Source organism: Hemiscyllium ocellatum, chromosome 3 (genome assembly GCF_020745735.1).
Source record: "Hemiscyllium ocellatum isolate sHemOce1 chromosome 3, sHemOce1.pat.X.cur, whole genome shotgun sequence".
In the NCBI taxonomy this organism is placed as follows: Eukaryota; Metazoa; Chordata; class Chondrichthyes; order Orectolobiformes; family Hemiscylliidae; genus Hemiscyllium; species Hemiscyllium ocellatum.
In genome coordinates, this window is record NC_083403.1 from 2033779 (window position 1) to 2048776 (window position 14998).

The 14998-nt window shown below is 48.6% G+C and overlaps 1 protein-coding gene across 1 annotated transcript in view; it reads right to left on the reverse strand.

Moving 5' to 3' along the window:
* LOC132830514 (calpain-2 catalytic subunit-like) overlaps nucleotides 1–14998 on the reverse strand; it is a 71848-nt gene that overhangs the window by 37120 nt on the left and 19730 nt on the right. Inside the window, exon 6 of the mRNA XM_060848280.1 lies at nucleotides 13820–14069. Coding sequence (XP_060704263.1) covers nucleotides 13820–14069 — 250 coding nt within the window. The remainder of the gene's footprint in view (nucleotides 1–13819; nucleotides 14070–14998) is intronic.

Genomic DNA, 14998 nt, shown 5'->3' on the forward strand with positions numbered 1-14998 from the left:
GAGATAGAGGGAAGGTTATAGAGAGTGAGGGATAGAGATAGAGGGAAGGTTAGAGAGAGAGAGAGGGATAGAGGGAAGGTTATAGAGAGAGAGAGGGATAGGGATAAAGTGAAGGTTATAGAGAGGAATAGGGATAGAGGGAAGGTTATAGAGAGAGAGAGGGATAGGGATAAAGTGAAGGTTATAGAGAGGAATAGGGATAGAGGGAAGGTTATAGAGAGAGAGGGGGATAGAGGGAAGATTATAGAGAGAGAGGGATAGAGATAGAGGGAAGGATATAGAGAGGGAGGGATAGGGATAGAGGGAAGGTTATAGAGAGAGAGGGATTGAGATAGAGGGAAGGTTATAGCAAGAGAGGGATAGGGATAGAGGGAAGGTTAGAGAGAGAGAGGGATAGAGATAGAGGGAAGGTTATAGAGAGAGAGGGATAGGGATAGAGGGAAGGTTATAGAGAGAGAGGGATAGGGATAGAGGGCAGGTTATATAGAGAGAGAGGGATAGAGATAGAGGGAAGGTTATAGAGAGAGGGGGATAGAGATAGAGGGAAGGTTATAGAGAGAGGGGGATAGAGATAGAGGGAAGGTTATAGAGAGAGGGGGATAGAGATAGAGGGAAGGTTATAGAGAGAGAGGGATAGAGATAGAGGGAAGGTTATAGAGAGAGAGGAATAGGGATAGAGGGAAGGTTATAGAGAGAGAGGGATAGAGATAGAGGGAAGGTTATAGAGAGAGAGGGATAGGGATAGAGGGAAGGTTATAGAGAGAGAGGGATAGAGGGAAGGTTATAGAGAGACGGATAAGGATAGAGGGAAGGTTACAGAGAGGGACAGAGATAGAGGGAAGGTTGTAGAGAGAGAGGGATAGGGATAGAGGGAAGGTTATAGAGAGAGAGGGATAGGGATAGAGGGAAGGTTACAGAGACGGATAGAGATAGAGGGAAGGTTGTAGAGAGAGGGATAGGGATAGAGGGAAGGTTATAGAGAGAGGGATAGAGGGAAGGTTACAGAAAGAGGGATAGAGGTAGAGGGAAGGTTACAGAGAGAGGGATAGAGATAGAGGGAAGGTTATAGAGAGAGAGGGATAGAGATAGAGGGAAGGTTACAGAGAGGGATAGGGATAGAGGGAAGGTTATAGAGAGAGAGGGATAGGGATAGAGGGAAGGTTATAGAGAGGGATAGGGATAGAGGGAAGGTTATAGAGAGAGAGGGATAGAGATAGAGGGAAGGTTATAGAGAGAGGGGGATAGAGATAGAGGGAAGGTTATAGAGAGAGAGGGATAGAGGGAAGGTTATAGAGAGAGGGATAGAGATAGAGGGAAGGTTGTAGAGAGAGAGGGATAGGGATAGAGGGAAGGTTATAGAGAGAGAGGGATAGGGATAGAGGGAAGGTTATAGAGAGAGGGGGATAGAGATAGAGGGAAGGTTATAGAGAGAGAGGGATAGAGGGAAGGTTATAGAGAGAGAGGGATAGAGATAGAGGGAAGGTTATAGAGAGAGAGGGATAGGGATAGAGGGAAGGTTATAGAGAGAGGGGGATAGAGATAGAGGGAAGGTTATAGAGAGAGAGAGAGGGATAGAGGGAAGGTTATAGAGAGACGGATAAGGATAGAGGGAAGGTGACAGTGATAGAGGGAAGGTTGTAGAGAGAGAGGGATAGGGATAGAGGGAAGGTTATAGAGAGAGGGGGATAGGGATAGAGGGAAGGTTATAGAGAGAGAGGGATAGAGGGAAGGTTGTAGAGAGAGGGGGATAGAGATAGAGGGAAGGTTATAGAGAGAGGGGGATAGAGATAGAGGGAAGGTTGTAGAGAGAGAGGGATAGGGATAGAGGGAAGGTTATAGAGAGAGGGGGATAGGGATAGAGGGAAGGTTATAGAGAGAGAGGGATAGAGGGAAGGTTATAGAGAGAGGGGGATAGAGATAGAGGGAAGGTTATAGAGAGAGAGGGATAGGGATAGAGGGAAGGTTATAGAGAGAGGGATAGAGATAGAGGGAAGGTTACAGAGAGAGGGATAGAGATAGAGGGAAGGTTACAGAGAGGGATAGAGATAGAGGGAAGGTTACAGAGAGAGGGGGATAGGGATAGAGGGAAGGTTACAGAGACGGATAGAGATAGAGGGAAGGTTGTAGAGAGAGGGATAGGGATAGAGGGAAAGTTATAGAGAGAGAGGGATAGGGATAGAGGGAAGGTTATAGAGAGAGGGATAGAGAGAGAGGGATAGGGATAGAGGGAAGGTTATATAGAGAGAGAGGGACAGAGATAGAGGGAAGGTTATAGAGAGAGGGGGATAGAGATAGAGGGAAGGTTATAGAGAGAGGGATAGGGATAGAGGGAAGGTTATAGAGAGAGAGGGATAGGGATAGAGGGAAGGTTATATAGAGAGAGAGGGATAGAGATAGAGGGAAGGTTATAGAGAGAGGGGGATAGAGATAGAGGGAAGGTTATAGAGAGAGAGGGATAGAGATAGAGGGAAGGTTATAGAGAGAGAGGAATAGGGATAGAGGGAAGGTTATAGAGAGAGGGGGATAGAGATAGAGGGAAGGTTATAGAGAGAGAGGGATAGAGGAAAGGTTAGATTAGATTAGATTAGACTTACAGATTAGACTTACAGTGTGGAAACAGGCCCTTCGGCCCAACAAGTCCACACCGACCCGCCGAAGCGCAACCCACCCATACCCCTACATTTACCCCTTACCGAACACTACGGGCAATTTAGCATGGCCAATTCACCTGACCCGCACATCTTTGGACTGTGGGAGGAAACCGGAGCACCCGGAGGAAACCCACGCAGACACGGGGAGAACGTGCAAACTCCACACAGTCAGTCGCCTGAGTCGGGAATTGAACCCGGGTCTACAGGCGCTGTGAGGCAGCAGTGCTAACCACTGTGCCACCGTGCCACCCACGGTTATAGAGAGTGAGGGATAGAGATAGAGGGAAGGTTATAGAGGGAGAGAGAGGGATAGAGGGAAGGTTATAGAGAGAGAGAGGGATAGAGGGAAGGTTATAGAGAGACGGATAAGGATAGAGGGAAGGTTACAGAGAGGGACAGAGATAGAGGGAAGGTTGTAGAGAGAGGGATAGGGATAGGGATAGAGGGAAGGTTATAGAGAGAGGGGGATAGGGATAGAGGGAAGGTTACAGAGAGGGATAGAGATAGAGGGAAGGTTGTAGAGAGAGAGGGACAGGGATAGAGGGAAGGTTATAGAGAGAGGGGGATAGGGATAGAGGGAAGGTTACAGAGACGGATAGAGATAAAGGGAAGGTTGTAGAGAGAGGGATAGGGATAGAGGGAAGGTTATAGAGAGAGGGATAGAGGGAAGGTTACAGAGAGAGGGATAGAGATAGAGGGAAGGTTACAGAGAGGGATAGGGATAGAGGGAAGGTTACAGAGAGTGAGGGATAGAGATAGAGGGAAGGTTACAGAGAGGGATAGCGATAGAGGGAAGGTTGTAGAGAGAGAAGGATAGGGATAGAGGGAAGGTTACAGAGAGGGATAGCGATAGAGGGAAGGTTGTAGAGAGAGAAGGATAGGGATAGAGGGAAGGTTATAGAGAGAGGGGGATAGGGATAGAGGGAAGGTTACAGAGACGGATAGAGATAGAGGGAAGGTTGTAGAGAGAGGGATAGGGATAGAGGGAAGGTTATAGAGAGAGGGATAGAGATAGAGGGAAGGTTATAGAGAGAGAGGGATAGAGATAGAGGGAAGGTTACAGAGAGGGATAGGGATAGAGGGAAGGTTATAGAGAGAGAGGGATAGGGATAGAGGGAAGGTTATAGAGAGGGATAGGGATAGAGGGAAGGTTATAGAGAGAGAGGGATAGAGATAGAGGGAAGGTTATAGAGAGGGGGATAGAGATAGAGGGAAGGTTATAGAGAGAGAGGGATAGAGGGAAGGTTATAGAGAGAGAGGGATACAGATAGAGGGAAGGTTATAGAGAGAGAGGGATAGGGATAGAGGGAAGGTTATAGAGAGAGGGGGATAGAGATAGAGGGAAGGTTGTAGAGAGAGAAGGATAGGGATAGAGGGAAGGTTACAGAGAGGGATAGCGATAGAGGGAAGGTTGTAGAGAGAGAAGGATAGGGATAGAGGGAAGGTTATAGAGAGAGGGGGATAGGGATAGAGGGAAGGTTATAGAGAGAGAGGGATAGAGATAGAGGGAAGGTTATAGAGAGAGAGGGATAGGGACAGAGGGAAGGTTATAGAGAGAGAGAGAGAGGGATCGGGATAAAGTGAAGGTTATAGAGAGAGAGGGATAGAGATAGAGGGAAGGTTATAGAGACGGATAGAGATAGAGGGAAGGTTATAGAGAGAGGGATAGGGGGAGGGTTACAGAGAGAGTGATAGAGATAGAGGGAAGGTTACAGAGAGGGATAGAGATAGAGGGAAGGTTACAGAGAGAGGGGGATAGGGATAGAGGGAAGGTTACAGAGACGGATAGAGATAGAGGGAAGGTTGTAGAGAGAGGGATAGGGATAGAGGGAAGGTTATAGAGAGAGAGGGATAGGGATAGAGGGAAGGTTATAGAGAGAGAGGGATAGAGATAGAGGGAAGGTTATAGAGAGAGAGGGATAGGGACAGAGGGAAGGTTATAGAGAGAGAGAGAGAGGGATCGGGATAAAGTGAAGGTTATAGAGAGAGAGGGATAGAGATAGAGGGAAGGTTATAGAGAGAGGGAGAGGGATAGAGGGAAGGTTACAGAGAGAGGGATAGGGATAGAGGGAAGGTTATAGAGAGAGAGGGATAGGGATAGAGGGAAGGTTATAGAGAGAGAGGGATAGGGATAGAGGGAAGGTCATAGAGAGAGAGGGATAGAGATAGAGGGAAGGTCATAGAGAGAGGGGGATAGGGATAGAGGGAAGGTTATAGAGAGAGAGGGATAGAGGGAAGGTTATAGAGAGAGGGGGATAGAGATAGAGGGAAGGTTATAGAGAGAGGGGGATAGAGATAGAGGGAAGGTTATAGAGAGAGAGGGATAGAGATAGAGGGAAGGTTATAGAGAGAGAGGGATAGGGATAGAGGGAAGGTTATAGAGAGAGAGGGATAGAGATAGAGGGAAGGTTATAGAGAGAGGGGGATAGAGATAGAGGGAAGGTTATAGAGAGAGAGGGATAGAGGAAAGGTTATAGAGAGTGAGGGATAGAGATAGAGGGAAGGTTATAGAGAGTGAGGGATAGAGATAGAGGGAAGGTTAGAGAGAGAGAGAGGGATAGAGGGAAGGTTATAGAGAGAGAGAGGGATAGGGATAAAGTGAAGGTTATAGAGAGGAATAGGGATAGAGGGAAGGTTATAGAGAGAGAGAGGGATAGGGATAAAGTGAAGGTTATAGAGAGGAATAGGGATAGAGGGAAGGTTATAGAGAGAGAGGGGGATAGAGGGAAGATTATAGAGAGAGAGGGATAGAGATAGAGGGAAGGATATAGAGAGGGAGGGATAGGGATAGAGGGAAGGTTATAGAGAGAGAGGGATTGAGATAGAGGGAAGGTTATAGCAAGAGAGGGATAGGGATAGAGGGAAGGTTAGAGAGAGAGAGGGATAGAGATAGAGGGAAGGTTATAGAGAGAGAGGGATAGGGATAGAGGGAAGGTTATAGAGAGAGAGGGATAGGGATAGAGGGCAGGTTATATAGAGAGAGAGGGATAGAGATAGAGGGAAGGTTATAGAGAGAGGGGGATAGAGAGGGAAGGTTATAGAGAGAGGGGGATAGAGATAGAGGGAAGGTTATAGAGAGGGGGATAGAGATAGAGGGAAGGTTATAGAGAGAGAGGGATAGAGATAGAGGGAAGGTTATAGAGAGAGAGGAATAGGGATAGAGGGAAGGTTATAGAGAGAGAGGGATAGAGATAGAGGGAAGGTTATAGAGAGAGAGAGGGATAGGGATAGAGGGAAGGTTATAGAGAGAGAGGGATAGAGGGAAGGTTATAGAGAGACGGATAAGGATAGAGGGAAGGTTACAGAGAGGGACAGAGATAGAGGGAAGGTTGTAGAGAGAGAGGGATAGGGATAGAGGGAAGGTTATAGAGAGAGAGGGATAGGGATAGAGGGAAGGTTACAGAGACGGATAGAGATAGAGGGAAGGTTGTAGAGAGAGGGATAGGGATAGAGGGAAGGTTATAGAGAGAGGGATAGAGGGAAGGTTACAGAGAGAGGGATAGAGGTAGAGGGAAGGTTACAGAGAGAGGGATAGAGATAGAGGGAAGGTTATAGAGAGAGAGGGATAGAGATAGAGGGAAGGTTACAGAGAGGGATAGGGATAGAGGGAAGGTTATAGAGAGAGAGGGATAGGGATAGAGGGAAGGTTATAGAGAGGGATAGGGATAGAGGGAAGGTTATAGAGAGAGAGGGATAGAGATAGAGGGAAGGTTATAGAGAGAGGGGGATAGAGATAGAGGGAAGGTTATAGAGAGAGAGGGATAGAGGGAAGGTTATAGAGAGAGAGGGATAGAGATAGAGGGAAGGTTGTAGAGAGAGAGGGATAGGGATAGAGGGAAGGTTATAGAGAGAGAGGGATAGGGATAAAGGGAAGGTTATAGAGAGAGGGGGATAGAGATAGAGGGAAGGTTATAGAGAGAGAGAGAGGGATAGAGGGAAGGTTATAGAGAGACGGATAAGGATAGAGGGAAGGTGACAGTGATAGAGGGAAGGTTGTAGAGAGAGAGGGATAGGGATAGAGGGAAGGTTATAGAGAGAGGGGGATAGGGATAGAGGGAAGGTTATAGAGAGAGAGGGATAGAGGGAAGGTTGTAGAGAGAGGGGGATAGAGATAGAGGGAAGGTTATAGAGAGAGGGGGATAGAGATAGAGGGAAGGTTGTAGAGAGAGAGGGATAGGGATAGAGGGAAGGTTATAGAGAGAGGGGGATAGGGATAGAGGGAAGGTTATAGAGAGAGAGGGATAGAGGGAAGGTTATAGAGAGAGGGGGATAGAGATAGAGGGAAGGTTATAGAGAGAGAGGGATAGGGATAGAGGGAAGGTTATAGAGAGAGGGATAGAGATAGAGGGAAGGTTACAGAGAGAGGGATAGAGATAGAGGGAAGGTTACAGAGAGGGATAGAGATAGAGGGAAGGTTACAGAGAGAGGGGGATAGGGATAGAGGGAAGGTTACAGAGACGGATAGAGATAGAGGGAAGGTTGTAGAGAGAGGGATAGGGATAGAGGGAAAGTTATAGAGAGAGAGGGATAGGGATAGAGGGAAGGTTATAGAGAGAGGGATAGAGAGAGAGGGATAGGGATAGAGGGAAGGTTATATAGAGAGAGAGGGACAGAGATAGAGGGAAGGTTATAGAGAGAGGGGGATAGAGATAGAGGGAAGGTTATAGAGAGAGGGATAGGGATAGAGGGAAGGTTATAGAGAGAGAGGGATAGGGATAGAGGGAAGGTTATATAGAGAGAGAGGGATAGAGATAGAGGGAAGGTTATAGAGAGAGGGGGATAGAGATAGAGGGAAGGTTATAGAGAGAGAGGGATAGAGATAGAGGGAAGGTTATAGAGAGAGAGGAATAGGGATAGAGGGAAGGTTATAGAGAGAGGGGGATAGAGATAGAGGGAAGGTTATAGAGAGAGAGGGATAGAGGAAAGGTTAGATTAGATTAGATTAGACTTACAGATTAGACTTACAGTGTGGAAACAGGCCTCCGGCCCAACAAGTCCACACCGACCCGCCGAAGCGCAACCCACCCATACCCCTACATTTACCCCTTACCTAACACTACCGGCAATTTAGCATGGCCAATTCACCTGACCCGCACATCTTTGGACTGTGGGAGGAAACCGGAGCACCCGGAGGAAACCCACGCAGACACGGGGAGAACGTGCAAACTCCACACAGTCAGTCGCCTGAGTCGGGAATTGAACCGGGTCTACAGGCGCTGTGAGGCAGCAGTGCTAACCACTGTGCCACCGTGCCACCCACGGTTATAGAGAGTGAGGGATAGAGATAGAGGGAAGGTTATAGAGGGAGAGAGAGGGATAGAGGGAAGGTTATAGAGAGAGAGAGGGATAGAGGGAAGGTTATAGAGAGACGGATAGGGATAGAGGGAAGGTTACAGAGAGGGACAGAGATAGAGGGAAGGTTGTAGAGAGAGGGATAGGGATAGGGATAGAGGGAAGGTTATAGAGAGAGGGGGATAGGGATAGAGGGAAGGTTACAGAGAGGGATAGAGATAGAGGGAAGGTTGTAGAGAGAGAGGGACAGGGATAGAGGGAAGGTTATAGAGAGAGGGGGATAGGGATAGAGGGAAGGTTACAGAGACGGATAGAGATAAAGGGAAGGTTGTAGAGAGAGGGATAGGGATAGAGGGAAGGTTATAGAGAGAGGGATAGAGGGAAGGTTACAGAGAGAGGGATAGAGATAGAGGGAAGGTTACAGAGAGGGATAGGGATAGAGGGAAGGTTACAGAGAGTGAGGGATAGAGATAGAGGGAAGGTTACAGAGAGGGATAGCGATAGAGGGAAGGTTGTAGAGAGAGAAGGATAGGGATAGAGGGAAGGTTACAGAGAGGGATAGCGATAGAGGGAAGGTTGTAGAGAGAGAAGGATAGGGATAGAGGGAAGGTTATAGAGAGAGGGGGATAGGGATAGAGGGAAGGTTACAGAGACGGATAGAGATAGAGGGAAGGTTGTAGAGAGAGGGATAGGGATAGAGGGAAGGTTATAGAGAGAGGGATAGAGATAGAGGGAAGGTTATAGAGAGAGAGGGATAGAGATAGAGGGAAGGTTACAGAGAGGGATAGGGATAGAGGGAAGGTTATAGAGAGAGAGGGATAGGGATAGAGGGAAGGTTATAGAGAGGGATAGGGATAGAGGGAAGGTTATAGAGAGAGAGGGATAGAGATAGAGGGAAGGTTATAGAGAGGGGGATAGAGATAGAGGGAAGGTTATAGAGAGAGAGGGATAGAGGGAAGGTTATAGAGAGAGAGGGATACAGATAGAGGGAAGGTTATAGAGAGAGAGGGATAGGGATAGAGGGAAGGTTATAGAGAGAGGGGGATAGAGATAGAGGGAAGGTTATAGAGAGAGAGGGATAGAGGGAAAGTTATAGAGAGAGAGGGATAGAGATAGAGGGAAGGTTATAGAGAGAGAGGGATAGGGATAGAGGGAAGGTTATAGAGAGAGGGGGATAGAGATAGAGGGAAGGTTATAGAGAGAGAGGGATAGAGGGAAGGTTATAGAGAGACGGATAAGGATAGAGGGAAGGTGACAGAGATAGAGGGAAGGTTGTAGAGAGAGAGGGATAGGGATAGAGGGAAGGTTATAGAGAGAGGGGGATAGGGATAGAGGGAAGGTTATAGAGAGACGGATAAGGATAGAGGGAAGGTTACAGAGAGGGACAGAGATAGAGGGAAGGTTGTAGAGAGAGAGGGATAGGGATAGAGGGAAGGTTACAGAGAGGGATAGAGATAGAGGGAAGGTTATAGAGAGAGAGGGATAGAGATAGAGGGAAGGTTGTAGAGAGGGATAGGGATAGAGGGAAGGTTATAGAGAGAGGGATAGAGATAGAGGGAAGATTATAGAGAGAGAGGGATAGAGATAGAGGGAAGGTTACAGAGAGGGATAGGGATAGAGGGAAGGTTATAGAGAGAGAGGGATAGGGATAGAGGGAAGGTTATAGAGAGGGATAGGGATAGAGGGAAGGTTATAGAGAGAGAGGGATAGAGATAGAGGGAAGGTTATAGAGAGAGGGGGATAGAGATAGAGGGAAGGTTATAGAGAGAGAGGGATAGAGGGAAGGTTATAGAGAGAGAGGGATACAGATAGAGGGAAGGTTATAGAGAGAGAGGGATAGGGATAGAGGGAAGGTTATAGAGAGAGGGGGATAGAGATAGAGGGAAGGTTATAGAGAGAGAGGGATAGAGGGAAGGTTATAGAGAGAGAGGGATAGAGATAGAGGGAAGGTTATAGAGAGAGAGGGATAGGGATAGAGGGAAGGTTATAGAGAGAGGGGGATAGAGATAGAGGGAAGGTTATAGAGAGAGAGGGATAGAGGGAAGGTTATAGAGAGACGGATAAGGATAGAGGGAAGGTGACAGAGATAGAGGGAAGGTTGTAGAGAGAGAGGGATAGGGATAGAGGGAAGGTTATAGAGAGAGGGGGATAGGGATAGAGGGAAGGTTATAGAGAGACGGATAAGGATAGAGGGAAGGTTACAGAGAGGGACAGAGATAGAGGGAAGGTTGTAGAGAGAGAGGGATAGGGATAGAGGGAAGGTGACAGAGAGGGATAGAGATAGAGGGAAGGTTATAGAGAGAGAGGGATAGAGATAGTGGGAAGGTTATAGAGAGAGGGGGATAGAGATAGAGGGAAGGTTATAGAGAGAGAGGGATAGAGATAGAGGGAAGGTTATAGAGAGAGAGGGATAGAGATAGAGGGAAGGTTATAGAGAGAGAGGGATAGAGATAGAGGGGAGGTTATAGAGAAAGGGGGATAGAGATAGAGGGAAGGTTATAGAGAGAGAGGGATAGAGGAAAGGTTATAGAGAGTGAGGGATAGAGATAGAGGGAAGGTTATAGAGAGAGAGAGGGATAGAGGGAAGGTTATAGAGAGAGAGAGGGAAGGTTATAGAGAGAGAGAGGGATAGAGGGAAGGTTATAGAGAGACGGATAAGGATAGAGGGAAGGTTACAGAGAGGGACAGAGATAGAGGGAAGGTTGTAGAGAGAGGGGGATAGGGATAGAGGGAAGGTTATAGAGAGAGGGGGATAGGGATAGAGGGAAGGTTACAGAGACGGATAGAGATAGAGGGAAGGTTGTAGAGAGAGGGATAGGGATAGAGGGAAGGTTGTAGAGAGAGGGATAGGGATAGAGGGAAGGTTATAGAGAGAGGGATAGAGGGAAGGTTACAGAGAGAGGGATAGAGATAGAGGGAAGGCTACAGAGAGGGATAGAGATAGAGGGAAGTTACAGAGAGGGATAGGGATAGAGGGAAGGTTACAGAGAGGGATAGGGATAGGGGGAAGGTTGTAGAGAGAGAGGGATAGGGATAGAGGAAAGGTTATAGAGAGAGAGGGATAGGGATAGAGGGAAGGTTATAGAGAGGGATAGGGATAGAGGGAGGGTTATAGAGAGAACATAGAACATGGAAAAATACAGCGCAGTACAGGCCCTTCAGCCCTCGATGTTGTGCCGATCCAAGCCCACCTAACCTTCACTAGCCCACTATCCTCCATATGTCTATCCAATGCCCGTTTAAATGCCCATAAAGAGGGAGAGTCCACCACTGCTACTGGCAGGGCATTCCATGAACCCACGACTCGCTGAGTAAAGAATCTACCCTAACATCTGTCCTATACCTACCACCCCTTAATTTAAAGCTATGCCCCCTCATAATATCTGACTCCATACGTGGAAAAAGGTTCTCACTATCAACCCTATCTAAACCCTAATCATCTTATACACCTCTATCAAATCTCCCCTAAACCTTCTCTTCTCCAATGAGAACAGCCCCAAGTGCCTCAGCCTTTCCTCATACGATCTTCCTACCATACCAGGCAACATCCTGGTAAACCTCCTCTGCACCCGTTCCAGTGCCTCCACATCCTTCCTATAGTATGGCGACCAAAACTGCACACAATAATCCAGATGAGGCCGCACCAGAGTCTTATACAACTGCAACATGACCTCAGGACTCCGGAACTCAATTCCTCTACCAATAAAAGCCAGTACACCATATGCCTTCCTCACAGCACTATTTACCTGGGTGGCAACTTTCAGAGATCTGTGTACATGGACACCAAGATCCCTCTGCTCATCCACACTACCAAGTATCCGACCATTAGCCCAGTACCCCATCTTCTTGTTACTCTTACCAAAGTGAATCATTTCATGCTTAGCGACATTGAACTCCATCTGCCACCTTTCTGCCCAGCTCTGCAGCTTATCTATATCCCGCTGTAACCTGCCACATCCTTCCTCACTGTCAACAACTCCACCGACTTTCGTATCATCCGCAAACTTGCTCACCCAACCTTCTAGCCCCTCCTTCAGGTCATTTATAAGAATGACAAACAGCAATGGTCCCAAAACAGACCCTTGTGGTACACCGCTAGTAACTGCACTCCAAGATGAACCTTTACCATCAACTACTACCCTCTGTCTCCTTCCAGCCAGCCAATTCCTAATCCAAACCTCTAATGCACCCTCAATGCCATACCTCTGTATTTTTTGCAGTAGCCTACCATGGGGAACCTTATCGAACGCCTTACTAAAATCCATATACACCACATCTACTGCTTTACCCTCGTCCACCTCCTTAGTCACCTGCTCAAAGAACTCAATAAGGTTTGTGAGGCACGACCTGCCCTTCACAAAACCATGCTGACTATCCTTGATCACATTATTCCTATCCAGATGTTCATAAATCCTATCCCTTACAATTCTCTCTAAGACTTTGCCCACAACAGAAGTGAGACTCACTGGCCTATAGTTACTCGGGTTATCCCTACTCCCCTTCTTGAACAAGGGGACCACATTTGCTATCCTCCAGTCTTCTGGCACCATTCCTGTAGACAACGAGGACATAAAAATCAAGGCCAATGGCTCCGCTATCTCCTCCCTTGCTTCCCAGAGAATCCTAGGATAAATGCCATCAGGCCCAGGGGACTTATCTATTTTCACCCTTTTCCAGAATTTCCAACACCTCTTCCCTACATACCTCAAAGCCATCCATTCTAATTAATTGTGACTCAATATTCACATCAGCAACAATGTCCTGTTCCTGAGTGAATACTGACGAAAGGTGTTCATTCAGTGTCTCCCCAATCTCTTCAGCCTCCACACGCAACTTCCCACTACTATCCTTGACTGGACCTATTCCTACCCTAGTCATCCTTTTATTCCTGACATACCTATAGAAAGCCTTTGGGTTTTCCCTAATCCTACCAACTAAGGACTTTTCATGTCCCCTCCTTGCTGCTCTTAGCTCTCTCTTTAGAACCTTCCTGGCTACCTTATAACTCTCAATCGCCCCAACTGAACCTTCACGCCTCATCTTTACATAGGCCGCCCTCTTCCCTTTAACAAGGGATTCCAATTCCTTATTAAACCACGGCTCCCTTACACGACCCTTTCCTCCCTGCCTGACTGGTACATACTTATCAAGGACACTCAATAGTTGCTCCTTGAACAAGCTCCACATATCGATTGCACCCTTCCTTTGAAGCCTACTTTTCCAAGCCAAGCATCCTAAGCCATGCCTCACTGCATCATAATTTCCCTGCCCCCAGCTATAACTCTTGCCCTGCGGTGCACACTCATCCCTCTCTATCACTAGAGTAAAAGTCACCGAATTGTGGTCACTGTCCCCAAAGTGCTCACCTACCTCCAAGTCTAACACCAAATCCAGTATGGCCTCACCTCTTGTTGGTCTGTCCACATATTGTGTCAGGAAACCCTCCTGCACACATTGGACAGGGATAGGGATAGAGGGAAGGTTATAGAGAGAGATGGATAGGGAGAGAGGGAAGGTTATAGAGAGAGAGAGATAGAGATAGAGGGAAGGTTATAGAGAGAGAGGGATAGGGACAGAGGGAAGGTTATAGAGAGAGAGGGATAGGGACAGAGGGAAGGTTATAGAGAGAGAGGGATAGGGACAGAGGGAAGGTTGTAGAGAGAGGGATAGGGAGAGAGGGAAGGTTAGAGAGAGAGAGGGATATGGACAGAGGGAAGGTTTGAGAGCGATAGGGATAGAGGGAAGGTTGTAGAGAGAGGGATAGGGAGAGAGGGAAGGTTATAGAGACTGAGGGAGCTGCCATAGTGTTACCCACCCCCAGCTGTCAGCTCCATGTTCATTCATTCCCCTTGCCGGACCCCGCCCAGATTACTCACTCTGTCTGCGAGCGATTCTCGGAGAAGACCCTCACAGCGAAATCTCCATTTTTGTGAGGTTCAAAGGTGGAAGGCACAACGAGGTATTCTCCAGGGGGCAGTTGGAATCGAGTCGAGACCTCACGCAGATTGATAAAGGTCTCGGAACGTACGCGGGAGCCGTGGGTCAGGAAGTAACTCTTAGGCAGATGGATATTGGACACCCCCTTATACTGAGCAAGAAGGGGGAGACACAGAGAGAGAGAGACCACTTACAGGGAGGTCATCAAACCCCAGGGCAGCCATAACCCAACACCATCAACCCATTCAACACCAGAGCATTGGACATCAATACTGACCCTCCGACAGTGCGGCCCTCCCTCAGCGCTGACCCTCCGACAGTGCGGCCCTCCCTCAGCGCTGACCCTCCGACAGTGCGGCGCTCCCTCAGCGCTGACCCTCCGACAGTGCGGCGCTCCCTCAGCGCTGACCCTCCGACAGTGCGGCGCTCCCTCAGCGCTGACCCTCCGACAGTGCGGCGCTCCCTCAGCGCTGACCCTCCGACAGTGCGGCGCTCCCTCAGCGCTGACCCTCCGACAGTGCGGCGCTCCCTCAGCGCTGACCCTCCGACAGTGCGGCGCTCCCTCAGCGCTGACCCTCCGACAGTGCGGCGCTCCCTCAGCGCTGACCCTCCGACAGTGCGGCGCTCCCTCAGCGCTGACCCTCCGACAGTGCGGCGCTCCCTCAGCGCTGACCCTCCGACAGTGCGGCGCTCCCTCAGCGCTGACCCTCCCCTGCTGCCTGAGTAGGGTCGCAGAGTTACTGTTGTTTTCTGAAAGCCGCGATCCCACGGCCGGGATTTCTGACATACCTCATTGGGAACCTGAAAAACAATTAGAAAGACAACATCAGTGCGGCCCCTGGATACACAGACACACCCACTGGCTCGGCAACAAGACAAGAGATACCAGAGGGCAAACCACTCACATACTCACGGCAAAATAACAACGTGCCATCCCCAGCAAGGGCCAGTTCCCAGCCCCTCAGGTGGGGCAACAGGGTTACAAGGAGACAGCAGGGCAGTGGGGCTAGAGTGGGGTTCGATAAAGGGCGATGGGGAGAGAGGGGGGCAGTGGGGAGAGAGGGGGGCAGTGGGGAGAGAGCGCGGGGGGGATGGGGAGATAGTGCGGGGGGGGGGAG